Source organism: Eschrichtius robustus, chromosome 7, assembly GCF_028021215.1.
Source record: "Eschrichtius robustus isolate mEscRob2 chromosome 7, mEscRob2.pri, whole genome shotgun sequence".
NCBI lineage: Eukaryota > Metazoa > Chordata > Mammalia > Artiodactyla > Eschrichtiidae > Eschrichtius > Eschrichtius robustus.
In genome coordinates, this window is record NC_090830.1 from 1,544,984 (window position 1) to 1,565,333 (window position 20,350).

General features: G+C 34.8%; 1 protein-coding gene across 4 annotated transcripts in view; it reads left to right on the plus strand.

Moving 5' to 3' along the window:
* The window catches only part of RTKN2 (rhotekin 2), an 81,981-nt gene that overhangs the window by 8,754 nt on the left and 52,877 nt on the right, over positions 1–20,350 (plus strand). For all 4 annotated transcript variants that reach the window (XR_011074462.1, XM_068547472.1, XM_068547474.1 and 1 more), the window contains one exon: positions 15,108–15,166. Coding sequence is in view for 2 of the 4 variants with exons in the window: in XM_068547472.1 (XP_068403573.1) it covers positions 15,108–15,166 (59 nt within the window). In the remaining 2 variants the exon portion in view is untranslated. The remainder of the gene's footprint in view (positions 1–15,107; positions 15,167–20,350) is intronic.

Here is a 20,350-nt window from a genome sequence, read left to right on the forward strand (position 1 = left end):
CAAACCATTTTCACTATTGTTTATCCCTGGCATTATAAAATGAAATTATTCCAGTATCATAATCCAGGAAAATATTTTTCAGATACACATACACTGGATTAAGTCAGTGCTTCACCAACTGTGTCAAATATATTACTTAGAGTAGATGATTTTGTATCACAAGATATGCAAAGCCAAAGAATAAATATGGCATATCTTTTTATAGCATGAATTTTTAAGATAAAGCATGAGAAATTTAGAATTGTGGCATGGTTTTGGATTATGCTACTTATCGGGATACATGTTCCTTCTCCCCAGCCTTTATAACAATATTTTGTCAAGGGGTGGGACTGTTTAAGTGGAGGAGTTTGAGAAGCACTGGTTTAAGTACAGTGTAGGACTAAACACTCAATATTATATCATTTCTCACAGTTATATGGAATGTTCCTCTGGGAATCATGTCTACCCTTCATATTAATGTTCTTTAAGTATTTATAATGAATTGTGAACTGGCCATTTTCTTTAACAACTTTCCTGCAACTTTCCTGAAGTTGCTGATTTAGAAAAATGTTAAATTAGCTTACTTCCTGTTGGATTTATATAACAAAGATAAGAAAAAATATCTGGGACTCTCAACTGAAGATGTGTACAATTTTCAGTTTCTTTACTGATTATCTTTGATAGATGAACATAGCTTTGACACTATATTTGTTTTATATTTGAACATTTATATTTGTTCATCACTCATTGCCTCCGTTAATTATTGAATTATTTCTTTAAAAAATCTGAATATTCTATATGAATTATTTTGTTTACAACTTCATTTTGTTATGTGCAGATATAACCTGAGGTTACTGATCAAACGTAACTGGAAATTACAGTACTTTCCTCTTACTACATAAAAATGATCTAAAGATAAAAGAGAATCCCATGATAGTTTTTTTAGTTCCTTGAAGAAAGTTAGGTAAATTATGCCATTTGATTAGTCAATCCAATATTTATTGAATATCTACTACTTGTAGAACACTTATTTAGTATTGTGCCACTGTATCCAAATTCAAAGAACAGAATTTGTCAAAATGTGAGTATATTTGTATATTCAGCAGTCAAATACCTTACCTTTAGAGACTCAGTAGTCTGTTCCTTAGCTTGGTTTTGATGGTCTTTAAGATAGAAAAGTGCTCCATTTTTACTTTGCTACCAGAATTAAAATAGCATTTTAACGAGTCTACTGCCTACCACTAGTCTACCTTCTCTAAAATTTTATGATAAAATGTAAAAAAAATTAATACAGACAATACATCTAGACTCTTTCAAAGAAGAATCAAATCAGTATGAAAAGGTAGAATCGAGGAAGGTCTAATGGAAGAATTGGGTCTGAATCTTCCAGATCATAAAGGATGGGTAGAGTTTGGTTTGTTGAGTAGAAAGAAAGCAGATTAAAAGTCAGAAAAATAGCAAAATAAAAGCTTAGGGTGAAAAATGAGCATGAATTCAAGAACATTGAAGAGATGTGTTTGGTTGAGGCTGAAGATCAAGCCAAAGTTGAAACGGGAGTGGGTACCAAAATTCAAGAAAGTTTACAATGACATCAGGTTAACTGGTATTAACTGACAGCCTTTCCAGGTGCCAGATACTGTGCTAGGGTTTCACAAATACCACATCACAAACTGAGAGAGGTACAAACCTCTTTATTGAAGATTTGGGAACAGGAACTTAGAAAATATTAGATAACTGTTTCAAAGGGCACCCAGTGACTCTGTGGCTAGGATGTGAACCCAAATGACTTAAAAGCCTGAGCCTCACTTAACCCTCCCCAAAGAAGCCCATGTACTTTGTACTACCCCAGGCTGCCCTGGTAAGTTGTTATAGGGCTTTACATTTATTTCATTGTTTATCTTTTACCATTTTATTTTCAGTAAGAAAGAGGCATGATAAAATGGGTGTTTAGGAAGGTTATCTGGCAGTAGAGTATTGAAAAGGATGGTGAGACAAAATAATTGAAATAATAAATTTTTAAGGAAAATATTTAAGAACAGGCAGATAGAGAAGTGATCAAATAAGTAACTTTTGATGAGATAAATGAGATAAAAACTAGTGCATGAGTTTTGGGTTTTTCTAATAGATATTTACTCAAGGTCCTCTTGATACAGTAACAACCATTCTGCAAACAGTTTCACTTATTTCTCAATTTATTAGGAGTTTATTAAAGTAAGCAAATAGTCTTACTTCATTTTACAGCCTGTTTAAACTGGGGTTCCAGGAAAGAGTTAAGCCCTAATGCCCCAAGACATGCATTGTATACAATGACTTAACTTCCGTGTATTTAGAATAGTGCTAGTTTGGTATCATTCTTGGGAGAATTGAGAAAATAGTCATTCTCTGGTTTAGTTGAGGAACCCCATTTGAGAAATCAGTGATATAGTCATATCATTTATTCTTTTTTTACCCACCTATCTGAGAATATTGGTAATTGGTTAAATGTTCCATTACCATAATGTTCTAATAATGTAACAGAAGCTTTGTTCTCCTTAAATGTATGTAATTATGAAACACCTTCTGGTATACTATCTATTTTTTACATCTAAATATGTGAAAGATACCCAGGTTTGTGTAAAATTCATAATAGAGTTGTGTAAAATTCATAATTATGAAACACCTTCTGGTATACTATTTTTTACATCTAAATATGCGAAAGATACCCAGGTTTGTGTAAAATTCATAATAGAGTCAGGGTGACTCAAAAAAAAAGTGGAATATGGAAAGTTTTCTGGGTTGAGTAGACAGTAGCTAGTGAGGGTACGGAGTGGAGCACGGACAGCTTACTGCCTTATTAGTTCAAAGGGTAGGATTGCTTGGTTACAGCAGTCTGTCAATATGCTAGTCTTCTAACTGGTAAACGAGACTATCTCCCTACCTTTTTCCTGCATGTTATAGCCATATATACCTACTTAAAAGACTTGCTTATATTGGTCCACTTCTTAAAAAACAGCTAATGGTTTCCGTTTACTAAAATTCCGTAGGTAGGCATCGCATTCCAGGATCTTCGTGGTCTGATCTCAAACTACTTTCATAGTAGTTTACAAATTAGTTCTTAACTTTCTACTTTACAGATTTATTTCAGCCAAATGCTTGATCTGTATCCCCAGAACAGTTCTTGAATTTTTCTGTCTCCAGTGCTTTTGCTTATACTGAAGTGCCCTATCTTCCATCCCCATTTCATAAGACCTCTTTTGCTCTGCAATACCCTACTTGCATCATCAAAGTTTCCTTTGAAATTGTATTCAGAAAAAGATCATTTCTTCCTTTATGCTCATAGTAAAGACTCAGAAAATGATTATTTGCCTCCTTTTAGTTCTAGTAGCATCTGAACCATGAATATCTCACTGTGGTATGCTATATTCTAATATTCTATATTCCATTTATGAACATGTATTATCAATTAAATTATAAACTTTTAGGGGCAGGGACAATGTTGGTTCTTACTTATTAGATGAAGAAATAGAGATGATATCACCACTCATTTCATAGGGTTATTTTTGAGGATTTAGTGCCTGGAGCTTGGAGGCAACTCAACTAATGCTGATTCTTTTCTCTTTCTTCTTTGTCTCCCCAGAACACCTAACAGTGCTGTATAACTATTTAAGAACAATTTAACTTGTGCTTCATAACATTTTGCCTCATCCTCCCTTCCATGTGTATGATGAGCAAATAGGGCTTATAATTTAATAACAGTTAATTATGTGGCAGTTACTCATTTTTCTTCTTGTTACTTTCTTCCATGTTCTTAGGTTCTTCCTGTTTTTGTTGGCCTCTGTGCTTGACATGTTCCAGATTATCATTTATTATTCTCTACTTCGTTCACTTTTTTAAAACCAACTTTTTATTATGAAATTTCATATGTAAAAAGTTTAAGAATAGTATAGACATCATGTATATTCTCCACCTGGAAGGACCAGTTAATAGTTTGCCATATATGTTCATCCACTCTCCTTCTCTATCTTGGTACTCATACACACAGACACATGCTCACACACATATGCATGCATGCATGTACACACATACACATTTTTCCTTCTCTGTGTTGAACCATTTGAAAATAAGTTGCAGACAACATGGCATGTATATCTCAGTAGTTCAGCGTATATCTTCTAAAAACAAGAACATTCTCCTACATAACCAAAATATGATTATCATATATAAAATATTGACAGTAGCTCCATAATAGTCCACTAATATTCAGTCCATATTCAATTTTACCTAGTTGTCAAAAGAAAATTCTTTATAGTTGCTTTTCCAAAACCAGAATTCAGTCAAGATTCATTTGTTATGTTTGTTTAGTTTCTTTAATCATTTTACCTTTTTCTAAAAACTCCTTGCCATTGATGCTTTGAAGAGTCTAGACTTTAAAAAATATCCTTTAAAAATATTCTGCACTGTATATTTGTCTATTTAGGGGAGGGAAGAATTTCTGCTCTACCCCTCTTGGTTCTTTTGACTGGTCTAATAATTAAATAGATACAAGACAGATTAATAGGAGAAAAACAAACAAATTTAATTTCGTACATATGGTGGTCCCATAGGTATAAGACTCAAGAGGTGACCAAAGCATGTTGTTTATATACCTTTTTAGACAAAGAGTATATTATTTGTGAAGATTTGACAAAACAGAAGGGTTTGGGCTTGGAGTAGTAAATTAATGAAGAAGTAATGAAGTTTGTTTATACAGCTTCCTCTGCCCCAAACTCTGTATCTCTGGTAATAAGGATGCCCTCCATCCTCCAGCATAGGGAGGATATCTTCCCATGGGAGCTTTGTTTCCTGCTTTCAGGGGAACAAAGGAGGGTTAGGGTGTTCTTCTTGCATGGGCTGCTTCTCAAGTGACTTTATTTCATTTTATTTTTAATACATTTATTTATTTATTTTTGGCTGCATTGGGTCTTTGTTGCTGCACGTGGGCTTTCTCTAGTTGCGGCGAGCAGGGGCTATTCTTCATTGTGGTGCACAGGCTTCTCATTGCGGTGGCTTCTCTTGTTGTGGAGCACAGGCTGCAGGCACATGGGCTTCAGTAGTTGTGGCACACGGGCTCAGTAGTTGTGGCTCACGGGCTTAGTTGCACCGTGGCATGTGGGATCTTTCCAGACCAGGGCTCGAACCCGTGTCCCCTGCATTGGCAGGCGGATTCTTAACCACTGCACCACCAGGGAAGTCTTCTCAAGTGACTTTAATTCAAAATAGTCAACATTCCACTTTGGCATATTTTGGGGTGGCCTCCCACAAGCCCCATCATCTAATTGTTTCTTTTGGTATCACTGAACCTTTTCTCATATTCCCTGTTTTTGCTGTAACTGGAAGTTGGATCAGACTTAATCAGACTCAGGTTAAACATTTTTTTGCAAGAATTTTTCTTGGTTAGGTTGGGTACTGTATACGCTGCCAATGTGGTACGATGTGATATTTGTTTTTACCGCTCTAAATGATGCTGAGTTTGATCCCTTGGTTTAGATGGCAATTGCCACATTTCTCCTCTGTGATATAATGGTTTTCCCTTTGCAATTCATAGGTAACCTTTGCTATTATACTGGGGCTGGGAGGATATTCTGTTATCCAACAAGCTTTCATTTAATGATTGTATCCATTTATGATCCTTGCCTAAATTATTAGGGCTTTACAAGACAGTGATTATCTAATTCTATTATTTTTTCTATACTTTTTAGCTAATATTCTTCTGTAAGGAAGGCCATTCCTCTTCTTTCTCTCTCCATAGATTTGTGGATTTTTATTTATTCAATGTGTTATCATTTATAGTCTTTAATCTTTTTGATAGATTAAATTTTCCCAATTGTGTTCAATGGAAGTTCCATCAAACTGGCTTCTTTTTTCTTTTGACCTGCTTCTATATAAGTCTTTAAGAACTTTCTTACTTTCTGGCACAAAAAGATGACCCAGGCTTGCCTTGTATTTTCTGTGCCTTAGACCTAGAGTCAGCCATTTCTCTAATGACTCCTGATTCCCTTTAATGGTGAATAGTACTTTGAAACCAAGATGTGGGCACTAGGTGTGCTCATTGCTTTTGGGGATCACTTCTTTTAGGCCTTGAAAAGGACATAGCTATGGGAAAGACTTTTTTAAAAATCATGAGTTTATATTGATATTTATAGGCTTTGTTTTCTTGAATTACTTTATATTTGTATCTCTTTTTCTTATGCTGAAAATCTTAATTGCTAACCAACAGTAATATATTTCCTTGTTTTATATGTTTCTTATTTGTTTTATACTATGATTATATAAAATAGTTTCATAATTATAGTACCAATATGATTGCTGACATAAACCTACCTGGGCAAGTTCAAGATGTCCTTGTAGTTCTTTTCCAACGTACAGAAGTTATGAAAACTTTCCAATATACAGAAAAGTTGAAAGAATTGTACAGTGAAGACTGATATATCCATCACCTAGAGTCTGCAATTAATATTTTACTACATTGGGGCTTCCCTGGTGGTGCAGTGGTTAAGAGTCCGCCTGCCAATGCAGGGGACACGGGTTCGAGCCCTGGTCTGGGAGGATCCCACATGCCGCGGAGCGGCTGGGCCCGTGAGCCACAATTGCTGAGCCTGCGCGTCTGGAGCCTGCGCGTCTGGAGCCTGTGCCCCGCAACGGGAGGGGCCGCGATAGTGAGAGGCCCGCGCACCGCGATGAAGAGTGGCCCCCGCTTGCCGCAACTAGAGAGAGCCCTCGCACGAAACGAAGACCCAACACAGCTAAAAAAAATAAAAAAAATAAAAATAAATAAATTAAAAAAAAAAATTTTACTATATTTACTTTATCCTATATCTATCCTTTTATTTATCTGTCAATTCATCCTATTTTTTATGATGCAGTTCAAAGAAAGTTCCTTTTTGTGAGTGTGTATGTGTGTATACATACAAATATACATACATTCTTGTGGATAAAGGGTTAGGAGACTATGTTTAAAAGTTACTTAAAATGATCTTTTTCTCTCTGTATGGTTATGTTATCAGTTTCATAAACAGTCATTTGTAACTTGTGTCAGTTTGGGGTTGCCTTTTTTTCCCTCTTTGAATAAATCATGCTTTCTGGATATATTGTATTTCTTTTTCCCCAAAGCTGGATTAGTAGGACCTGCCTCTGTCCCCACTTCAAGAGGCAACCACTGTTCTGCTTTTTCTCCCCCCACCATATGTTTTGCCTGTTCTAGAACTTAATACAAATGGAATTGTCCAGTGTGTACCCTATCCTTTTCATCAGCATAATACTTTTGAGATTCTTCAGGTAGCTAGCAAGTATCAGTGATTTGTTCCTCTTTATTGATAAGTAGTATTTCACTGTATGAATATACCATGGTGCCACTTCTTTCCTTTGGGGTTGACTTTTCTCTAATTTCTTCTTGGTTTTGGTTGCTTGCCAGTCCCTTCAGGTAGTTGTTTTTTAATAGTTTTTCCATATTTTGTATTGTTTCCTATGGGAGAATTTCTCTGATATGAGCTATTCCAACATTACCAGAAGATAAATTCATTTTGTTGCATCTTGAGCAAATAAATTTTTAGTTTTTTCTACTTTATGAAATATTTTGAAATTTTCTTTCTGACTTAATATGGTCAATTTTCATGACTGTCATGGGCTTTTGAAGTTATATTTCTTTTTTCAGAGTATGAAGTTCGATATGTATATATATATTTATATATATGCAAAAGACCTATGTTATTGATTATGTTTTTATTTTTTGACCACTTGAACTATCTTGGACTGAAAGAGATAGGTTATGATTTTTGTTATTCAGGTTTTGCTGTCTTACCCTTGTATATCCTGTACTTAATGTTTTATGAAACATTTGGTACTTTAGTTCTTGTTATATATTTATTGCCAATTGTAGCCTTCAGCATTATAAAAGTGTCCTTTTGTTGTTGTTGTCCTATAATGCTTTTGGATCTGAGTTCTACAGTTTCCTGATAACAAGATCATATACCCTGATTTCTTATTGTTTGCATTTGTTTGGCATATCTTTGCCCATCTGTTTAGTTTATTAACCTTTATGAATTGTTTGGTTGAAGGTGTGTTTCTTGTATTCATCCCAGAGTTGGGTTTTACATTATGAGCCTATCTGAAAATCCTTTTACTAGAGGAGTTAAGCATACTTACTTATATATTACTGATATATTTGGCTTCAGCTTTGTCATATGTTCTTTTATGTTATGTTAACTTAACGTGTATTATAATTATAGCTTGTCTTTTACCATGTGGTCTGTTTTCTTTTTTTTTCCTTTTTTTAAAATATTAATTAATTAATTTATTTTTGGCTGCGTTGGGTCTTCGTTGCTGTGTGCGGGCTTTCTGTAGTTGCGGCGAGCAGGGGTACTCTTTGTTGCAGTGCGTGGGCTTCTCATTGCGGTGGCTTCTCTTGTTGTGGAGCATGGGCTCTATCTAAGCACATGGGCTTCAGTAGGTGTGGCTCGCAGGCTCTAGAGCACAGGCTCAGTAGCTGTGACGCATGGGCTTAGTTGCTCCGCGGCGTGTGGGATCTTCCCGAACCAGGGCTCAATCCTGTGTCCCCTGCATTGGCAGGCGGATTCTTAATCACTGCGCCACCAGGGAAGCCCGGTCTGTTTTCTTTATTTAATTTAAGAAGAGTTTTATTGGTCATAGAAGTTACTAGAACTTTATATTTAAAAACTATATACTGATAACTTTATAATGACCTTAGTTCTTTTTTTCTTAGGCTTCTCCTATTTTGTTTTTCTGCTTTAAATGATATCATTTTGTTTCCACTTACTATTTTCTGTGTAAAAATCAATGAACTTATTCTATTTTCCCATTTCTTCCTTCTCTACCTTTCTGTCTTTTTTTTTTTAGGGTGTATTTCTCCTTTGGTAGGTGGATAGTGTTTACATGCTAATCTTGTACTTGTAACTTCACCTTTGTTTTAGTCTTTGATGTGCAATTAAATATATATAATGTTCACTACCTGTCCTTTTGTTGTACTTTCCAAAATTATCTCTTGTTTAGAGGAAACTCATGAGCTAGTAGATTCCACAACCTGAGTACAGTTTTCTTCACATTCTTGCATGTTTAAAGTGCTTTTCTTTAGTGTTGGTACCTAAAGTGCAGCTTGGCTGGATACAAAATCCTTGGCCAACACTTTCTTTCCTTGAGCTTCTTGAATACCTTGCTCCATTGTTGTCGTGTTATCAACAAATCTAATGTCTAATTTTTTTTTCCTTTGTGGACTGATTTTTTTCCTTTGTAAATGACTTGGTCTTTTTATCTGGAAGCTGAAAGATGTTTTCTTTATCTTAAAGGCTGGTAATTTTACTGGAATGTGACTACAGCTGAGCATTTTAGCTCATTTAGTGCCTTTTAAATATGTAGATTCTGTTCTTTTATTTTCAGGTTTTCCTGGAGTTAAAGCCTCCAGAAAAAAAGCATTAATTCTATCCTATCTCATTATTTTATTTTTCTTATTTAGGGACTCCCAGTTGCACACAAGTTGGATCTTCTTTGCCTGTCTTCTATGTCTTTCAGTTTTTCTTTGATGTTTTTAAACTCTTTATTTTATTTTTGTTCTTTTGGTTCTTTTGGTTCTCATCCACTGTGTCCCTCAGTGTACTTTCAGTTTTATATTTTTGTCCTTGGGCACCTTGTATTTACTCTTCATTTTAGAGATGATTTTATTTTTTCCAGCTTCTTTCCTTGTTCTCTTATTTTTTTTCTTCTTTTTGCATTATTTACCTGCTGTTTATCCTTTACTAATGTGAGGTGTTAGATTTCAGATTCATAGTTTCTCTCATATTTGCAATAGCTTATTTAGCTACACTTAATTCATTTTGGAGTATCATGTTACCTTTTTTGTTATTCTATATTTTTTGGAAAGTTTTTGGTGGGGTATTTTTATCAGCTGAAGCATTCTGATTCTTTCTACTTTCACTTTATAATAGCTTTCTATGAGTGTTTGGATCCTTTTTTTTTTTTTTGTTCCTAATGAAACAAAATGAAATATGTAGGATGTAGCATTCTCCTGGGCCAAGTGATGGTGGTGGGGAGGGGGTTGGGTAAAAAGGCTTACTTGGTCTTAGTTCAAAAGTGTTTTCTATTATTGGAACTATGAAAAGTAGTTTCTTTAATAAGTAGTTCCTTTTGGGATGTTGGTTGGTTGGTTTTCTGATACTTTGTTACTGTTTTGTTTCTTAGGGTTTTTAACTTCAGCTGCTTTCTCCTTCTTCTCCTCTTCCTCCTCCCCCTCCCTGGCCCTCCCCCCTTTTCCTCCTCCTCCCTTTTTTTTTTTCATGGTCAAGCCTTCAAAGGATACCTCCCCTATTGCATGTCTGTCTTCTCCACAAGACTAACAACTTCTGAACCAGAATTATTTTGGAGCCCCTACCAGTGCCGTGGTAGCACTGGTTTTATATCCATTCTCTTTTCTTATGATCTTCTAGAGGACATCATAAGTTGATCTTATTTGCGTTTTGCAATACCTGACTCTTTACTTGGGTAAGGCCTCCAGGAACTGGTTTTGATGTTTTCAGTTGTTAATTTCCTCTCTTACATGTAAATTGAAGTTTGTGATAGTCTCTTTTCTAGTTATGCTGTTGCTGTGGGCTGTAGATGATTTTGCTTTCCTTGTTGACGTGAAACCTTTTGTAGGATTTCCTGCAGAGATTCCAATTTAGGCGGCTACCATTATTTTACACAAACTGGAAAGTCATACTCTGATCACTTTAACAAATGATTTAGTGCCTCTTCCACATAAGCTCCAAGTTAATACTGAAGCCAAAAATACAAACACTCACAAAGTAATCCTAGTATTTGTGTAGCATTTCTAAGAATGATGCAGAATACATTAAAAATATTATTTCATTCAGTAGCTGTGAGGTAAGTAGATACTTCCCGCATTTTACAGATGAGGTTGCTGAGGCTAAGAGGTTAACAGCAACTCATTAACTAGTTATTGATGGGTAAGAGTCATACCTAAGACTTTAGTCTAAATCTACTGCTTGCTCCACCAAAAAGACCATATCCTATTTTACTTCATTTAGTATTCACTAAGTCTCTACTGACTGCCTTAGAATGTACTGAGCTGTATACCAGGCACTGGTGATTGAGCAGTGAACAGAATAGACCAAAAAATCCCTATTCTTGCAGAGCTTACATTTTAGCAATAATATTCTCCTCTGCCCCAACCCACTAGTCTTCCTCTTGCCTTAACTTCTTCTTTTTTTTAATTTTTAAATTTATTATTTATTTATTATTTTTATTTTTGGCTGTGTTGGGTCTTCGTTTCTGTGTGAGGGCTTTCTCCAGTTGCGGTGAGTGGGGGCCACTCTTCATCGTGGTGTGCGGGCCTCTCACCACCGCGGCCTCTCTTGTTGCGGAGCACAGGCTCCAGACGCCCAGGCTCAGCAGTTGTGGCTCACGGGCCCAGCCGCTCCACGGCATGTGGGATCTTCCCAGACCAGGGCTCGAACCCGTGTCCCCTGCATTGGCAGGCAGATTCTCAACCACTGCGCCACCAGGGAAGCCCCCTTGCCTTAACTTCTTAAAACTGTATTTGGCTTTGTGAAAATAATACTAGTCAAAGACATTTATAGTACCTAATTTTAGGTATCATTCAACATAATTCTGATTTTAATAACGCCACAAAAACTAGTTTCTCATACTCCAATTGCCTAGTTTAATTGCTTATATACTATAACATAAACAAAAATAAAAATGTAGATTGCCAGTGAAAATTATGTACTCCTGGTATTTCTACAATAAAACATGGTATAGTTAAGACGTTACTGATTTTATTTTTTTAAACTTTATATTGTTTGGTGTCTGTTGAAAAGAGGTTGTTGTCTCAAGGTTTGAAATAGAAAACTCATCTTCCCAGCTTAACATACTTACATGAAGGTATTAATTTTATACCACATAGTTTTAGGATGGTTTAAAAGTCCACATTAAGCATTTCTGTGTGTTTTAGTTTTCACTTATTTGCACAAGAGGTGAAGAATTTTATAACCTGCTTTCAAATAATAGAATAGTATTTAGAATTCTTCTAAGTGCTTTGTTAAGATAATATAAAATACTTTCATCATTGTGTTATTTCTCATTGTATCTTGTTAATTCTGGAAAAGAAATGCTATTTTAACTTCCCATATGGAACAACATAAAATAGGATAATGTGTATTTACTTGGCCAATTTTAATACAGAGTTTTGAGCAACAAAGTGGCTGATTGGCACCCTCTGTTGGTCATTTTATTTACCTACAGGCAGAAATATAAGTTAATAAAACAAAGTTAAAAGTTTGTCTTTTATATTTTTATCTCTATCTTTTAAATTAGCTTTTACAAGTCTTACCAAAGTAATGCTCTAAACCGGGTTCATAAGAATAAGGTACAAAAAAAAAAAAAAAAAGAATAAGGTACACTATTATTTAGCTGTGCTTTTGTTTGAATGATTTTGTGGTTATTTGCTTTTTCCTCAGACTGGCTCTCTAACTGTAGCATTTAGAATTGGCATTAACATTGCAGATTTTAAAACAACTCTTTATTTAACTGTAGCAAACTATTAGCTACAGTAGCACATTATTAAACAGATAATGTTTAACAATTTATTGTCAGTTTGGATTAATTAGAAAAACATCACATTTTAGCACCCTAAATAGCAGTTGAAGAGTTACTTGAATTGAAAATAATTTAGGCTTCTGAAACATGAGTCTGTATTACTTTAGTTCATCTCTCAGTTTTTTAAAGACAGAATCATTCTGTAAGATTATATGGTTAATTGGATTTATATTATAATTTGATAATATTTGTATATAATAAGTTTGTTGACAGGTCCTGAAAATGCCTATGCAAGTAATTTTATACTTATAGGGAAGAAAGCTGTACTCTGCCAGGTGGTTGAATAGTTTGGAGGGGAAAATTTTTTTTGGTAAATATTTAGCAAGTTTGCTTTTGGTGATTCTAGGATTTTAGAATTTCACTTGTCTGCCAAAGCCTCAAGTTTAATCCAATTTAATAATACCTAATGGATTTCAGTTTTAACATAATTTATGACCTATTCCATAATACTCAAGTTACTCACTGTATTAGAGCTTCCTTGTATTTTTTCACTGAAATAAATATTTTAAGAATTTATATTATGCATTGCTCATATAGAAAGTGTTTTTAGAAGTGTTACTTACAAATGCCAACCAACTGTATTTATATTGTATTTCTTGTACCAATTTGAGGAAATTGAGATTTGTGTTTGGTTTCTAGTGAGCCTTTCAGTATTTTATTTTCACCACAACATAGTAGACTATTCAATTGAATTTTTCACTCTGATGAACTAATAAGCCAGCTAAAATTCTCCAACGTGACAAACTGAACTTGAGTATAAAATACTGAACTTGACTCTTTTTAAAATTTATGATTCAACCAAACATTATTTTGAAATAATGAGTACTTTTATTTTTCACTGAGTGAATTTCCTATTTTAACTTAAATACCAGTGTGACCATAAGGTAATTAGATAGGATCCTGAAAATTTATGGCTTTAAGTCTACTACATTACTTTAGTTACACCTAGTGCTTGATTCTGTAAATACCATATAAATGTCCCATATAAGCTTATCGACTTCAATACATCAGTAAATTCTTTTTGCTCCTTTGGAATATATTTCACCTGTAATACTTATGTGCTTAATCCACTAAGAGAGTAAAAAAAAGTGGGATGATATATTTTGTTTTCAAATTTGGATGCATGATAATGAATATATATGCAATCTTTTTAACAAGGCTACTGAAATGTGTTAAGGTGTGTCATACTCCCCTGAAACTTAGTTAGATACACTTCAAACTCCCACCCAGTCTTTCTCCAAAAGCCCTTATAGAATCAAAACAGTATTCAAATGAAAAGTTTCTATCTTACCACGTATTTGAAGTACCTAGTTAAATTAACTGGCAGTTAATTGGCTAACCAAATTAAACAGAGGCCAAAAAAGAGTGCAAAGAAGAATACTCCTGGATACATTGCTCTAGAAACGGAATGCTAATCTCTAAATGCAGGTTATTAGGAAGTAGGATATTGGATAACTATTCAGAGATGGGATTGATTTGGTCTAATAGAAGATAACTATTTTGAAAAAAAAAGTTTTTTAATATTTAAGTACTTATTTATTTATTTGGTTGTGTCGGGTCTTAGTTGCAGCTCGTGGGCTCCTTAGTTGCAGCTCGTGGGCTCCTTAGTTGCGGCTCACCAGCTTCTTAGTTGTGGTACGTGGGCTCCTTAGTTGTGGCATGCAAACTCTTAGTTGTGGCATGCACGTGGGATCCAGTTCCCATACCAGGGATCGAACCCAGGCCCCCTGCATTGAGAGTGTGGAGTGTTAACCACTGCACCACCAGGGAAGTCCCTGAAAAAAATTTTTATGATAATAGTACAGTCTACAGTCAGACCTGGAAGTGCCTTATATCCCAAGAATTTCCTTTGAGACCTTTTCTATTGTCATGATAATGTTTTCCTCTCCACATTTTATTCTCTCTAGAGGGCTACTCCCTTCCTTTGCCAACTTAGTTCATTTATTGTTTCAGTGTATGCTTAGCTTTTTAGAACTTTAAGGAAATGAAATATGATATTACCACACATGAATATGTAGCAGAGAGTAATTTTTTAAATATTTGTTAGATTTTATAAGGATAAGATACTCTTGGGCAGCATGTTCATGGTTGGGAAGTTCATTAACTTTTTCAGGCAACTATAATCTGGTAAGCTAGAAATGTAATTTATGAAATGGTGACGCAAGGTATTATACTTCCTAGGACCTCCACAAATATTCCACATCTTGTTTTTAAATGTAAGAGGTCACAAAAGCCTTTCATTGTAGAGTAAGCCATTATATAATCATCAGGGAATGTAAAGCTTGTATGAAAAAATCAAAGAGAATGGCTCTATATATTTCTTTTAAAGCCAGCTAACTGTTGACTAAACATCATAAAGTTTGAGTCAAATAGTTTATGTTAACTGGAAGTCATTATTATTCAAGGATGTGTTTATTTTTAATATTTAGGCATTTGTGAAAGTTCGTTAAAACAATTGCTTATTAGAGAAGATCTTTTTTTCATTAGGGTGTTTTTTCTTTTGACAGTGATGTGAATTTTGAAAGTAAAGCACGAACAGCATGTAAGGGAAAGATTGCCATATCAGGTATGCTGTAATGGATCATTTTTCTATTGCTGAATAAATTCTATAAAGTAACTTCCTAGAGTTAGTGGGGCTTTTTAATTCCCTATGTCCATTTTCTTTTTTCATTTTCTTTTGCATACCTCTATCAGAATATTTGTTCTAAAACACTGTTTTCATCATTATGCTCTACATTTGTGTAGAATTTTACAATTTGAGAAAACTGTTTCATGTATATTACATATATTATGACGTTTTCTCCTCATTGCAACACTGTGTAATAGGTAGGGTAGTTCCCGTTTTCTATAGACAGAGGTTAAATGACTTTGGTTGAGCTGGGCTGCAAACTCAAGTCTTTTGACTCCCCATTCCTTTTTTGCTCAGAAGTTTCAGTACTGTGTTTAATGTTTGTCTACTCTAGAATTTCCATGAGGGTTGGAACCCTGTTTGCTTTGTTCATCACTATATACCCAGGAGCTAACACAGTGCTTGTACGTAGTTATTACTCAGTGAATATTGATTGGCTGGATGGCTACACTCCATTACCCATAGGATAGAGACTAGACTTCCCCTTAGAGTTTTCTCTTCTGACCCAAATATTTTTCTAGTCATATCTTCCACTACTCCTACACATAAGCTGTCTGCTTTAGCCAGACATTTCTCTCCCTGTTCTGTCAACACACCCCATGTTCCTAATACCCAGTTAGCTCTTGAAATAACTATATTATCTTCAGGATCTATTTGCTCATCTATAAAGCCTTCCCTGTTCCCTGCTAGAAATATTTTTCCCTTCTCTGAATTCTTAATGCAGTTAGGAGACACTTTACCACTAGATGGCACTTATGCTGTGTTGTCTCAGTTTCTCCAAAGTGTTAAGGAAGCTAAAGACAATGGCTTGGAGATGCCACAGATTGAAGTGAATAAATACATGGCTGACTCATGTGTATGCTAGTTAGATAATGTACCTTTTATAAATATTATCTCATTGGTACGCTTTGGAAACAACAGACCTCCAGCGGTCCTTAAGTAATAACTAGTTTGTTTCATTGGCTAAAAGCCTTGTTCTCTTAGCTCCAGGGAGCCTGCTGCTGTATTTCAGGCCCTCTTACCCAAGGAACTGTTTGGTTGTTGTTGTTTTTTTCCCAAGGAACTGTTTTTAAAAATGTCTTCATGTTAAAAATTCTCCTACAGGAAGGATATACCTGAATTTTACATATGACATAATTGTCCTAAACCAGAGGAATTACCCTCAGCAAAAATTCTTCAGAAAAATAACTGAGCTATATATAAAAATCCATTGCTTGTTTTATGTTATTTATATTTGTTTTCATCTTTCCAATTATGAATGGAATAAAACATGTTTTATATCTTATTTATCCTTTTGATGCCAAACATAGCACTTTTACATATTAGTTGTTCACTATGTTCAATACATTTTAATGTGAAAAAACAAAATATTATAGATCTTTAAAGGGGATTTTCTAAAAATACTTAAACATAATCCTCCATTCCTTGCTTCTGATGTAGTGCCACTCAGTACACAAATGAGATGTGTTAAATTGCTGTTGAAGACTGAATGCCATGATAAAGTTAGCCTCTACTATCATTTCATAATAGTTTATTGACTGCAGCAATCATGAAATTAGCATTAACTCTCCATTTAGAAGAGTGTTTAAATAAAAGCATTTAAAGTAGAGAAAAAACTATTTTCTTGACCATGAATACTCGAGTATAGAAATTAAACTTATTTCTGCATGTGTTTCTTCTTTTTAAAAGATAATTTTAAATTAAATTAAGGAGCCAAAAGTCTCAGAAAATGGGATACATATGTAATTTCTTTACATCTTTGCTTAGACTTAATTATATCTTGTCTGTATGTTTGTGAAAGATAAAAACAAAGAACATTAAAAACTAATTCACCTTTATAAATCCATTTTCTTTTGACATGGGAATGAAAATGTGACTTTTGTTTTGATCAAAATGAATATTTGCAACAAAGTTTTATAATGTTTCTGAGATTACGTTGATTTCCAGGAGATACCTGGGATTTCTATTTCTAGCTTCACCACTCACTGGCCAGATCTTTATAAAAGTAAAAAGAATAATTGAGGTTTATCCCGATTGTTTCTGCTCAACACCAAATAATTGCATATGGTAATTGTCTCAGCCTATCCGCTAACTACTAATTCGATGACTAAAGCCAAATCAGTTCACAAAGTACCTCGGTTTTCGCTTTTGAAAATGATAGACTTCTAGGACCTGATAGCATCAAGTTAGCTATCCTATTATGGCTCTTTCACTTTACCATTAAAGTGTCAATTAAGACATTTAAAAAAAGACAGAGGTAAGAGTACTGTAAATTAAAACTGAGTCAACCATTTGCAAGAAGCTGGAAGGAATTTCTACTCTTTGAGACTGAATTTTAAAATGTGGCTAATGAGTTACACATCTTTTGCCATCTGAACAGTACATGACCACCTGGGAAATAGATAAGAAATGTCCATCTTCTCCTCTTGAGGATCTGACATAGCTAGGCATGGGAGAGGGCAAGACTGACCAACAGGCCATGGTTGTACAGCAAAGGAAGTAAGGGTCCATGTTCCTTCCAAGATAGTGTAAATAGTTAATACCACCCTACTAGAAAAAGAATAGTTGTGAAAAAGAACAGTTGTGAAATGCAGTGAGTCAGCAATTCTGGTCAAGCAAGAAGCAGGCCCTTTGACAGGACATCAGCCAAGTCATAATTATAAAACAATAAAGGTGATCCCATTAAAATCAAGAACAAAATAGCAATGTCTATTATATTAATATTACAACAGAGTTTTAGAAATTTTAGCTAAAATAGTAAGAATGAAAGATGAAACTACTGAAAAGAAATAGATAAATTGAGTACTATTTGAAGATAATAGATTGCAGACCTAGAAAATATAAGGAAATTTACTGAAACATTGTTTGAATTAATAAAGAATTCAGTAAAAGTGGCTAGATTCAAGATATATACATAAAAAGTTGTAGCTGCTCTCAACACCAGCAAGAACTAGTTACAATAAAAGCAGCAAAAAACAAAAACATTAAATACCCCATGAATAACCTTAATAAAAATATAAGGGTAACTGTATTACGCTACTCTATGTAAATAGTGTATTGTAAAGTTAACAGTTCCCAAGTTACTGTGGATATTAGAATTCTAATAAAACGTTGGAGGGGGAATTTTGACACATTATTTCTAAGATTTACTTAAAGAAATTAGCAAGAGAGAATAAGATGTTTTTGGAAGGATATATTTCTAATAGATGGTAAAGTATATTATAAAGTTTCAATGGTTATGATGGTATGGTATTGGTATCAGGATAGATAACGATTCAATTAGATCTATAAAGCATATAGCCAAGGAAAGGACACTTACTCAGAACGGCATATATGATAAAGATGGCATCATTCAATCAGTGAAGAAGAGAAGGCCTATTAAATATATAAATGGAGCTGGAACTGTTTTTATAAGAAGAATATTTATATGTTTACCTCACATACTCAAAAATCTTACAAAGATTAAATAATTAATTTTTTAAGATTCATTCATTCATTCATTTATTCATTTATTTGGGCTGCATTGGGTCTTCATTGCCGCGTGGGTTTTCTTTAGTTGCGGCGAGCGGGGGTTATTTGTTGTTGCCGTGCATGGGCTTCTCATTGCAGTGGCTTCTCTTGTTGCAGAGCACGGGCTCTAGGCTCACGGGCTTCAGTAGTTGTGGCACACAGGCTCAGTAGTTGTGGTTCACAGGCTCTAGAGCACGGGCTCAGTAGTTGTGGCTCGCAGGCTCTAGAGTGCAGGCTCAGTAGTTGTGGCGCCTGGGCTTAGTTGCTCTACGGCATGTGGGATCTTCCTAGACCAGGGCTCCAACCCATGTCCCCTGCCTCTGCAGGCAGATTCTTGATCACTGCGCCACCAGAGAAGTCCCTAAATAATTAATTTTTAAAAGTACAAACCATAAATATGTTTTTAAAAAGAAAAAGAAAAATGGGCCATGGATACAAACATATTTACTGAACTGGCCAGTAAGTTTATTAACATTTTTCTTAGTCAAGAAAATGCAAATATCCAGTGGCTAAGACTCCATGTTCCCAATACAGGGGGCCTGCCTTTGATCCCTGGTCAGGGAACTAGATCCCACATGCCACAACTAAAGATCCCACATGCAGCAATGAAGATCCCGCATGCTGCAACTAAGATCCGGTGCAGCCAAATAAATAAATAAATATTTTAAAAAAAGGAAAGAAAATGCAAATGTAAACAATTAAATCCTGTCACTTGACTATTAAATTAGTAAATATATGTATATTTAATTGAAGTACAGTCAGTTTACAATGTTGTGTTACTTTCTGGCATACAGCAAAGTGATTCAGTTATACATATATGTGTGTGTATGTGTATATATTCTATTTCATATTCTTCTCTATTATAGGTTATTACAAGATATGAATATAGTTCCCTGTGCTAAACAGTAGGACCTGTTGTTTATTTTATATATAGTAGCTTGTATCTGCTAATCCCAAACTCCTAATTTATCCCTTGCCCACCCCCTTTCCCCTTTGGTAACCGTAAGTTTGTTCTCTATGTCTGTGAGTCTATTTCTGTTTTGTAAATAAGTTCGTGTCAATTTTAGATCCCACATATAAATGATACCATATGGTGTTTGTCTTTCTCTTTCTGACTTGCCTCACAGTGTGATAATATCTAGGTCCATTCATATTGCTGCAAGTGGCATTATTTCATTTTTTATGGCAGAGTAGTATTCCATTGTATTTATGTACCACATCTTTTTTATTCATTCATCTCTCAATGGACATTTAGGTTGCTTCCATGTCTTGGCTGTTGTAAATAGTGCTGCTATGAACATAGGTGTGCATGTATTTTTTCAAATTATAGTTTCATCCGGATATATGCCTGGGGTGGGATTGCTGGATCACATGGCAACTCTATTTTTAGCTTTTTGAGGAACTTCCATACTGTTCTCCACAGTGGCTGCACCAATTTACATTCCCACCAGCAGTGTAGGAGGGTTCCCTTTTTTCCATACCCGCTCCAGCATTTGTTATTTGTAGACTTTTTAATGATGGCCATCCTGACCAGCATGAGATGGTACCTCACTGGTCAGGTAATTTTTGTAGTTTTGATATGCATTTCTCTAAAAAATAGTGATGTTGAGC